Here is an 11537-nt window from a genome sequence, read left to right on the forward strand (position 1 = left end):
AGAAGAACCCAAATTAAGTTAGTCCCCAGACGATCTCTGATTCTGGCAAGCACCTAAGTCAGTATGTAAGGAGCCACCAGAACGGTTCCCTCAGCAGGCACCACGCCAGACCGTCCTCATCAAGGGAATGGGAAGGAACAAGCAGGACCCGACTCTGCTCTGGTTACAGGTGGCGTCCAGAACCCAGGACCTGCAGGCCTGATGCCCCTCCCCACTCCCGTCTTATAGACACCCTGCCCAGGGCCACCTCTCTGCTTTGTCCCCATCAGCTTTAGGGCCTTCCCAACAGATGGAAATGGTGCCTTCCTCCCCGTCTCTTCTACTGGAGTGTGCTCCCCTGGTGCCCAGCACGATGTGGGCACAGAACGGGTACCCAGTAAACACTGGGAACCATGTAAACGTATACACTGTATATGCATGCTTGGTATACATAAACGTGTTTTTATTTCTGGTATACAGTGTTTGGAAAAGGCTTTTTTCATATACACGTACAAACATTTATGTGCACATTTTACATATGCAGACAGGTTTATATGCATAAAAGCACATTTTATATAGAGAACATAGGCGTTCGGTAAACGATTGTTTCATAAATACACTTACATCTATGTATGTACGTGCATACAAGTACATATATATGAATGAAGGAATTTAGATAAAAAGCAAGACATGGTTTAAAGGCAGAACAGGCTGGAGAGCCAAAATGAAAATTCTAGAAAGACAGACATTATGTCTCTTTTGTTCTCCACTGTATCCCCAAGTCTAATGTAGCACAGTGCCTGCCTGGCACCTAGGATGTGCTCAGTAAATACTGGGTGAATGGAGGAACGGTCAGCCCACTTTCACTGGACAAGCATTTACTGAGCAAGTACTTACCAAGTGCCAGCTGTGGGGCAAGACTCCGGGGAGCCAAGGTAAACAAACAGACAGAAGGAGTCTCTACCTTTTGGGGGTGGGGAGACCCAACACCCAGGCCCACAAGCCACACACACCACATCCAAATGGAGAGGAGAGCTTTGACGGGAAGGAACAGGGTGCTGAGGTGAAAGGGAAGATCTATGTAGGGAAGTCGATCTGCAGAGACCCAGGGACACAGTGATCAGGCAGAGGGAACAGCATGCACCAAGGGCAGGAACAGCCCAGTTCTCCAGGGAACGTAAAGAAGCTGGGGCGGGGGGGTGGGGCGGGGGGGCAGCGACAACAGGCAAGGAAAGGCAGAGAGGCAACAGGGAACTCAGGAGGCAGGGGCTGGATCCCCAGGACCTTGGGTTTTGTTCAGTTTTTAAATGACAACAGAAAGCCACCGAGGGTTTTTAGCAGAGGGACGGCATGGTCTGATCTACATTTTTCAAAAGATCTGGAGCAGTATGAAAAATGAATTGGAAGAGGTTAAAATATCCTCCCCAGCATCATGCCGACTTGTCAAAGAGTGAGAAACAATCCTCCCGGCCACCCCCGAACAGCACTCAGGAAGCTAACACATGACTTGGCCATCAATTCACTTCATTTTTCCAGACCGTCAGGGAGCACCTAGTATGTACCAGGCACTGTGATAAATACTGGAGGCACTGAAGTGAAGGAGACACAGGCCCCTTCCTCCAGGAACCTAAAATCTCCACTGGCCAAGAGCAGCCAGCCTGGCACAGGTGAGAAGAATTTAATTCAGTCCAAATATTTAAGAAAGGGGGTAGAAATTCAGCCCCTGGATCAACACAGTGTCCTTATTTCCTCCTTTCTGTCATTTATTTGTTTATACCCTGCCTCCTTCCGAAAGAGACTGGGGATAACCTGCAGCAAAAAAAGGATACATGAAGATAATAAACAGACAAAGAAAATGACAGCGGAGACAAACAGACTGAACCCAAGGGCCCTTTACGGCTGCTGGTGATCAAGCATAAATTTGGCTCTGAGCACCCTGGCAGCCAGGGCAGAAAGGGAGAGAGGTTAAGGGGGAAGAATGACCTTTCCTCTGTGGAAACAGCTTTTCCTGGCTGTCCCTAAATTCTAAAAATCAAAGATGGGGTCTACGGCGGGTGGGCATGGAAGTAAAGCCAGGGTGGGTGACCTGGGGTAAAAGTTCCACCTGCCAGTTCACCTTGTTCGTCACGGAACGCCACGTCTTCCCTTACACCCAGGCTCCCCATCTAGTTCTCCTAGTCGCCAAGCTAGAGAGGATGTTTTCTGGTAACTTTGTCTTTCTCACTCCCTCCCTCTCCATCGCATGTTAAATTAGATACAAGCTCTAACAATCCCATTCTCTCCCTCCACGTCCAGCACCACTGCCCTGCTTCTGGCTCCCAGGCTCAGAAACAACCTCCTAACAGTGTCCCGCCTCTAGCCTGGCTCCTTCCCACCATGTCACCAGAGAGATTTTTCTAGAAATCATGTGTCTGGCTACATCACTTGTCTACTTACAATACTCTCATGAATGGACACAACCCACCCTTGTCCACCACTAGGCAGCAGCCCTGTGGCTTGGGCAGGGCTGGCCACGCCTCCCTTAGGGGCGGCCCTTGTCTGAACCTTAGCCTATCAGCACACAGCATTCTCCTGGCCACGGGATTGGCTCCAGGGTGTGCACGTGACCTAAAGTCGTCCAGTAAGATTTGGAGAAGAGAAGTAGATGTGAAGGCTGGAACTGCGGAACCTACATTACCACCAGGAGGGAGGCAGCCTGAGGATGAAGTTCATAGGGGAGGGCAGAGCTGAGAGAACAGAGAAATGAGCCAGGGCCCAGAACAAATGCCACCTAAAGCTTACCTACTTGGATGTTTCAGTGACACGTGTTCATTAATTTCCTTTCCTCGCTGAGCCACCTTGAGTTGAGTTTCTTGTTACCAGCAACCAGAAGCACATCTGTTCTCCATAAACTCAACATAAAGTACAAACTCCTTAGTATGGTGTATAACAGAGGTCAGCAAACTACAGCTCATGGGCCAAAGGAGGTCAACCATCTGTTTCTGTCAATAAAGTTTTATTGGAATACAGCCATACCCACTCATTTATAGATTGTCTATGGCTGCTCAGGTGCTACCATGGCAGAGTAGATCGCTTGTGACCATATGGCCCACAATGCCTAAAAATGTACCATCTGGTTCTTTTTTTTTTAATATGAAATTTATTGTCAAATTAGTTTCCATACAACACCCAGTGCTCATCCCAAAAGATGCCCTCTTCAATGCCCATCACCTACCCTCCCCTACCATCTGGTTCTTTACAGAAAATGTCTGCTGGCCCCTGGCATACCCATATTTAGACTTTTGCCTTCCCTTCCAGACTGATCATCGACCATCCTCTGCCTCCCCACCCGCTGTAATACCAGTTACCTCTCTGGGTTTTGTTACGCTGAGCCCTTTTGCAAAATTCCTATCTATCTGGGCAGTCTGGCTAACTCCCTGCATCCTCCTCACCCCACCTCTTCCTTGTGGGTCCCTCATTGGGATGAGGAGTCGCCTACACAAACACAGCACCGTTGCCTGGCTCTATTCTGCCACCTTGCTGAGCGGAATTATCCAACGATATGCCCATCTCCCTACCTCTGGACTGTAAGCTCCTTACTGTCCAGGATTACGGACTATCTCTGTATCCCTGTGCTTTTGGACAACACAACATGACACACAGTAGGTGCCCCGATGTTCACTGACCTGAACTGCAAGAGACTGAGTCTTCAAGAAATGTGAATGAGGGGCACCTGGGTGGCTCAGTCGGTTGGGCTTCCGACTTCAGCTCAGGTCACGATCTTGTGGTAAACCAGTTGGAGCCCCACGTCGGGCTCTGTGCTGACAGCTCAGAGCCTGGAGTCTACTTCCGACTCTGTGTCTCCCTCTCTCTCTGCCCCTCCCCGGCTCACGCTCTGTCTCTCAAAAATAAATAAAACGTTAAAAAAAAAAAAAAAAGAAATGTGAATGAGCTAGGTGGTGTCTATATCACAAAAGGGAGGAGTGAGGAAACAGGGGAACATCCAAAGCAACCTCACTTCTCTCACCAGGTTACCAAGGTGCCCATCAGCGACGAGTGCCTCACTGTGGCCTCAACCATGCAGGTCAGTCTGGGTTATTGATTACAGACAACAGGAGTCAGCTATGACTATTCTATGGAGAAAATGAATTTGATGAGAAAGTAACAGAAAGCCCCAGGAGCAACAGGCAGGCTGGAGAACCAGACTGGGATTAAGGACCATGGGGACTGGGCAGAGTGGAAATATGAGCCAGGCCACACCACAGGACATCTGCTTAGGACACCTGCCATTCTCAACTGGACTCCAGTTCGGAAGAGCTGCTCACTACCCCCGCTTTCATTGCGGAACTCAGCCAGAACCAATGCCAAGTGGCCGAGTGGAGGCGGGAAGAAAGAATGTCTGGTCTGCCTCCACCTCCCTACTGAGAGCCAGAGCTCCATCCCCTTCCAAGACCTACATACTGGATGTTCCCCCAAACAGGAAGGTGGGCAGGATGCTGAGCACCCCAAAATATAGAAAGTGTCCATGAGACCTACCAATTCACCAACACTGTAGAAATTAACTGTAGGTCCATGAGCCCTTTCTATTACTGGTCCCCCAGAGTGGACTCAGAAACTCCCAGGGTGGCAGATGTGAGGGACAGGCCCCTGCCTGTGTCTACACAGCACCAGAGCCAAGTGTGAACAAAGGAAGGGTTTCTTCATCTCTCACCACAGAGAGCAAGTGTCAAGCAGAATTTCAAGTATCTGCTATTGCAAAACATCTAAAGTAGTAGCAAAAGGTCACTTCCAGAAAAACATCCCTCTCCCTCTACCCCATAAAGACATTAGGCTGCAGATACATTCTGGGTGACTCCATTGCCATTACCTGAAGTTCATTCATTCATGTGTTCACGCGTGCATGCATGCACGCATTCTGCAAACTGTCCCAAGACCCAGATGTATCACGTCCTACGCTGGGTATCTGGGTTACAAAGATAAATCCGCTGCCGTCCCTGACTTCCAGAAGTCCAGTCAACTAGAGGAAAAGTCACTTTCACTCTGGGGACGGCAGCTGGACGGAGGGTTAGAGGTGATCTGAATATATGCTGCAGACCTTTTTAAGCATTCGCTGGGCATTACTCCACATCTACACACACACACACACACACACACACACACACACACACACACGTGCACACACACACACGCATAGCTACCTGCTTAGTCAGCTGCCAGCCCTAGGACCGACCCAGAGGACAAGGGCTGCGTGCCCAAATCTGGATCCGACCAGAACGGCTGCTGGCTACTGAGTTGGTTAAAAATTTCAAGCCCTGGGCAGTCTGCTTCTCTGAATGGGGGCGACGAAGGCAGAAGCAGACACCCTAGGTGCCCCAGGGCACACCCCGGCTCTCGGCAACAGTCAGTCCTCCGAAAATGGGAGATAAAGCTAATCTCAGGTGCCCCTCCTCAACCCTCCACAAATCAGGATGCCAACACCTGCCATTTGTACCCCATTTTCCAGTTTACTAAACCCTTTCATACATTCATTCATTCATCATTCACTGAACACCTGTTAGGTGCAAGGCACTTTGCTTAGAGCTAGGAATCTGAAGAGTAATAAAATACAGCCCCTGCCCTTTTGGATGCCTCTTCCTCTAGGAAGCCCTCCTTGGTCTCTCTGGCTGAGTTCAATGTCCCCTCCCCCATCATGAGCTCACAGCTCCCTGTATCATCACTGTCCTTCAATCGAAACTCCCTGGCTTAGAGGAAAGAGGGACTCTTAGAACTCACGCATCACTGTATCCACAGGACCTACTCCACCGTGGCATGCAATGGGGGCAGAATGAACGCGTAGGTGTGTAAGGTAAGAATCTGGCATCACCCCCCCCCCCACACACACACACACACACACACTTGGTTTCTAGACCAGTGTGTCTCCAAAAGCATGGATGCTGGGCCACTAATCCCACACTCCACACCCACTGGACACCCCGGCCAGCTTCTGGCTCTCCCTCTCTCCAAGAACCACAGAATTCCATCTGCCCTCCTGCGATCAATTTATTGTTGGGATTCTCTACCCTCCCTCTGGGCATTTTTTAAGATACAAGGAGACAGAGCCTGCGATTAAAAGAAAAAAAAAACCAGGATTCCTAATGACGGAATGTCAGGCACTCGTGTATTCATTAAACAAATATTTACTGAGCACCCACGCTATGCTCCACTGTAGGGGCAGAAACGCAGAGTGAACACAAGCCAACATCACTAGGGTCTGACTATGAAACGGTGTTACAAAAAGTGATGTTCCTCTGGTGAATCGATGAGTGAATGAATGAATGAATGAATTACGGGTAATGTCAAGTGATCGTTGCAGATAACGTCAAGATGTAACTTAAGCTGAATCAGGGCACGTGGTCTATTGAGGGGGTGGGAGACCATGCAATTCTTCACCCCCAGGTCATTCTATCAGCCATCAGGGTACCCTGCCTCCATCTGTTCTCCTGTCCACATCCACAATGCAAGAGAAATGCAGAGAAGGAGCCTCTTCTTCTGGCCATCGCTGGCTTCCTAATTAAAACCAAGGATTTATGTTTACTCAAGGTCTATAAACACACCCCCCCCCCAAAAAAAAAGTGGTTAAGAGAAAGCAGATGAAATGCGGGTAAAGACTAGCTAATAAAATCAGAGGGAAATGCTGTGAGTTTTCAAGCAGGACGGTGATGAAGCAGACCTTGCTGGGAGGATCTTGGAGGGCCAAGGGCCGTGGATGGTGCGCAGTGCCTGTGTTCCCAGGGAAAATGTAAACCATAACTTCCTGCAGAATTAATTGGTCCCCGGTGGGAGATGTGCGCTAAGTTCCTTGTAGATCATGCAGCTAAGGTGGCTCCCCGTCCCCCACTCCTGTCACGCAGCTCATCAAGATGGCATTTAAAAAGCCGTGGACATGCAGGTTAGTTGAAGACAACCTTCGGTGGAGGAACCTGTGTTCCAAATAAAGTGTCAGGTGTTGAGGTCGCCCCCTTCCAGAACGTACGCTGTCGTCTCACCTCCCAAGGCGTCTGGCTCCTCACGTGGTCACTGCAGCAGACCCCGGCTAAGTGACACCTGCCCTCAAACCATGTCCTTCCTCGGTCCGGGTAGGAACCTGGGGTGTGGAGAATTACCTCTCTTGTCAAGTATGGATGAGAGTCTGGCCTGAATTTGAACACAAGTGGCCAAGATGGAAAGGAGCCTGGGAGCCCCAAGGAACCCCCGGGGAAGCGGATGACTTCCCAGAGATCAAAGTGGGCAAATGAGGGGTGATGCCCAGGACCAGCCTCGACGAACCCCCAATGAACACGTTTCCACAAATAAAGACAACAGTGGGGAGGGGAAGAGTGAGGCCCAGAAAAGAGTCGATGTCTCTGATTAAGCACGGGTGAAATTCCCCATCACCGCTTTAATCTGACTCTCCCGAGGGCTCTGCTGGCTTTGCAAATGTTTTCAAAGAAAACCATCTTGAATATACATTATTCCCAGAGCCACTAAACAGAAAGACTGCCCTTCTGTCCCTCCCCCCTCTTTGGAGCGTTTTCCCAGATGGGTCTTTAACGTGACACCATGGCAGCCTTGGCTCTTTTCTGTACAAGACGATCTTTGTCACTGGCTTTTACGCTCTACAGGTCCAACTCCTTTATCAGAGTCTCAGTTTACCAGCGGCTTCCTGCGCTTGAAGCTGAAGCCAATCTCCTTGGACTGACACCAGCTCTCACCAAGCTGAGGCCCTGATAACACTGAAGCACTCTCTGAAAATTGACTTGCTTCTAATACCAGAGGGGAATCTATCCTGAGTCAACTCCGAACAAACCTGGATTCTGGGCCATTCTAAGTAGAAACGATGACAAGCAAAACGCGCTGCAGGACTGCCCCAAAGCTGAGCTGATGCAGCCACACACACCTTGCAGTTCCTTGAATGCTGGCCTGCTTGCTTTTGCATATGCTGTTCCCTTTGTCTGAAATGCTATTCCCAGCATGGAACTTCAAAACTCAGTACAAACTGTCACCTTCTCTATAAAACGTTTCCCAACCCCTCCAGGCAGGGTTCACATCAACAACACATCCTGAGAGTGTAAGCTTGGCCGAGCCCTGTGCTTGGCCAGATGTACAGACAGGAGAAACTTCTGTATCTGGCTAGAATCCCTCGTAGGCTAGCGTCTCCAAATAACCTCTTGCTTACAATTCTATTGTAAAAGTTTTACTGTGTATGGGGCACCGGGTGGCTCAGTCAGTTAAGCGGCCGAACTCTTGATTTCAGCTCAGGTCATGATCTCGTGGTTCTTGAGTTCGAGCCCCCTGTCAGGCTCAAACTGTTGAGAGTGCAGAGCCTGCTTCAGATTCTCTCCCTCTCTCTCTCCGCCCCTTCCCCACATATGCTTTCTCTCAAAATAAATAAATAAACTTTAAAAAAGTTTCACAGTGCAATATTTAACATACACACAAAAAATACATAAAGAATAATCAAACCTTCTCTTGTACCCACCATCCAGCTTGAAGAATAAAATATAACGAATACAAAGTCCCCTAGCACCACACTCCCCCAATCATATTTATCTCCCCAGTTCCCCAGAGGTAAGCACCCTCCTGAACTGAGCATTTATCACTGCCATGCATTTCTTTTTACTTTTTTTTTTTTTAAGTTTATATATTTATTTTGAGAGAGAGACAGAGATAGCATGAGCAGGGGAGGGGCAGAGAGAGAGAGACAGACAGACAGAGAGAGAATCCCAAGCAGGCTCTGCACCGCCAGCACAGAGCCCGATGTGGGGCTCGAACCCACGAAACTGTGAGGTCATGACCTGAGCCGAAACCAAAAGACGCTTATCTGACTGAGTGACCCAGGTGCCCCTCTTTTTACTGTTAACACATATGCTTATACCCCCTAAACAATGTGTATCGTCATTTACCGAGTTTTAAAATGTTGAGGACTTTAACACTTTGCATATTAATGCAATGATTTGTTTTTATGTCTATCCCCTCCTACAGTCCAGGACTCTGTGAGCACTGCCTACATCCTGCTAATCTCTGTCCTGGGGCACCTGCCCCAAACCCTGGCACATAGTTCATGTCTCATGAATGCTTGCTGAAAGTGGACAGGAAAGTGGATGGGAAAGAGGAGGAGGAGGAGGAGGAGGAGGAGGAGGAGGAGGAGGAGGAGGAGGCAGGAGGAGGAGGAGGGGGAAGAGGAAGAGGGAAGGACGAAAGGAAAGAAAGAGAAGGAAGGAAAGAAAAAAAAAAGAAAGAGAAGGAAGGAAAAAGGAAAGGAGAAAGAAAGAAAGAAAGAAAGAAAGAAAGAAAGAAAGAAAGAAAGAAAGAAAGAAAAAAAAAAAGAAAGAGGGGTGCCTGGGTGGCTCAGTCGGTTAGGCGTCCGACTTCGGCTCAGGTCACGATCTCTCGGTCTGTGAGTTCGAGCCCCGCATCAGGCTCTGGGCTGATGGCTCAGAGCCTGGAGCCTGCTTCCGATTCTGTGTCTCCCTCTCTCTCTGCCCCTCCCCCGTTCATGCTCTGTCTCTCTCTGTCTCAAAAATAAATAAACGTTAAAAAAAAAAAGTTAAAAAAAAAGAAAGAAAGAGAAAGAAAGAAAGAAAGAAAGAAAGAAAGAAAGAAAGAAAGAAAGAAAGAAAGAAAAAGAAAGAAAGAACAGACAGACAACAGTGAGGACAGGGTTTTCACTCACTGGACCCAAAATTGGAGTGGGGAGAGGGGCAGAGGGCTTCCCCATGGAGTCTATCGGGAGCACAGCCTTCTGGAAAACCTCCTGAAGTTACAGGCTAAGAAGGCACAGGGACCCAAGTAAGACAGGGCGCGGAGCTGGCTGAGGGGACAGGGCAGCACTTACCATGAGGGACCAGAGCCCACAGTACTGTACCCAGCACACAACAGGGGCTCTGGATGCGTTTGCTGAACGAAACACCATTTCCACAGATGAGAAAAGGGAAAGCGTGGAACGAGACAGACTGGTTGGTCCAGAGAAGACCCAACGTGGGGACCATCTAACAGGGAGGACAGTGCCCACTCGTGGAGGACCAACGTCTTCCTTCGCTCAGCTCCACAGCAGAAGCCACGGCTGCCCTCTGACTTCTCACTCGCTCCACAACACGGCCCCGGGTAGCTTCCAGGAGCTTCAGAGGAAACCCAGAGAGGGTCACACAAATGAGAAGATGCTTAAACACACAAGCGGGGGAGGGAACGGAGAGGGGAGGGCAGTGTATGTGGCCACCAAGAGAGCAGGCTAATTTTGAGGCTGAAGGAATACCAGCCATCGGACTAAAGGAGCGCCGAGGCCTCGGTAAAACTCTTTCCTTTAGCTGAGCTGTGTCTCTGACTTTCTGGATTCCCTGTCGTCCTGAAGAGCATGTGTGAGGAGACCACCAAGTGGAGTTTAAGAGTAGCCAGGGCCGAGAAATTAAGTTCCAACTCTGGTCCTGACCAGCCGTGCAGCCTTGGACAGATCACTCAACCTCTCTGGGCTTCAATTTTCTGAAAAAAGTATGCACTCGTTCTGCAGACACGCTTGGAGCCAGACACTACGGGCCTGACCTGTGGACCTTAAACAGAAAGAGGCCCAGGGGCACCTGGGTGGCTCAGTCAGTTGAGCGTCCGACTTTGGCTCAGGTCATGATCTCACGGTCTGTGACTTCGAGCCCCGCGTCGGGCTCTGTGCTGACAGCTGCGAGCCTGGAGCCTGCTTCGGATTCTGTGTCTCCCTCGCTCTCTGCCCCTCCCTCGCTCATGCTCTGTCTTTGTCAAAAATAAATAAACATTAAAAAAAATTTAAAAAAAGAAAAAGAAAGAGGCCTAGTCTTAGGGCTCAGCGATGTTTAGTGCAACAAGGCCACAGCATATACAAAACTCTGTACGTATGGGAAGTGTTGTGATTAGACTTTACTTGCTGTCATATAAACCCCTGACTTTTTTCTCTTCCTTCTTTTTTTTTTTTTCCTTAAGATTCAAGACATAGTGTTTGGTCAATGCTAAGTAGAAGAGAGAGCCAGGAAGCTCATCTTTAATTCAGTGCTGACAATACTCAGCTCAGCTCAAACTTGGCAAAAATGCTTTCTTCCAGCACATCTATTCATAGACGTCTGTTCCTAGAGTTAGCTCTCAATTATTCAGTCTAACGGAGGAATTGTCCCATGCTCTGAGAAAGGGGTGCAGGAAGGCAGAGGGGGGATGGGGAGGGGGGACAGGGAAGGAAGAGGGGAGAGGAGAGAGCAGGGCAGACCTAGAAAATGACCCCCCTCCGCCCCCAGAAAGCAGACACAGCGCTCTGGAAGGGTGCAAGGTGACCGTGCTCCTACGGTAAATGGTCATTAGGACAGGGACGTGGGGAGGTGACAGACATATCACCCAACTCACTCTTGAGTAAGGAGTGTTTTACCGCTCCACGGGCGAAGGGTGGGAGGCTGGGAGAAGCCGAGTGGCAGCTCGTGGCAGTGGCATAGCCTGTGTGCCCAGCAGCGGCCCCCTCGGGAGCCCCTGAAACCCATGTCCCCAGGGAAGTGCACCCTTGGGGCTGCCATAGGCTTCAACCTTTCTCCGGGGCTCCACCTTTCACCAAACTA

At 49.5% G+C, this 11537-nt stretch overlaps 1 protein-coding gene and 1 long non-coding RNA gene across 2 annotated transcripts in view; one reads left to right on the plus strand and one right to left on the minus strand.

Moving 5' to 3' along the window:
* Positions 1-9991, minus strand: part of CYRIB (CYFIP related Rac1 interactor B) — a 133080-nt gene extending 123089 nt beyond the window's left edge. Inside the window, exon 1 of the mRNA XM_042923181.1 lies at positions 9812-9991. Within this exon, the coding sequence (XP_042779115.1) occupies positions 9812-9965 (154 nt within the window). The 5' untranslated portion in view covers positions 9966-9991. The remainder of the gene's footprint in view (positions 1-9811) is intronic.
* LOC122210490 lies at positions 1393-6453 on the plus strand. The gene is made up of 2 exons (XR_006198093.1): positions 1393-1646; positions 3989-6453. It is a non-coding gene; the product is annotated as an uncharacterized LOC122210490 (long non-coding RNA).
* Positions 9992-11537: the final 1546 nt, after the last annotated feature.

Source organism: Panthera leo, chromosome F2 (genome assembly GCF_018350215.1).
Source record: "Panthera leo isolate Ple1 chromosome F2, P.leo_Ple1_pat1.1, whole genome shotgun sequence".
Classification (NCBI taxonomy): Eukaryota; Metazoa; Chordata; class Mammalia; order Carnivora; family Felidae; genus Panthera; species Panthera leo.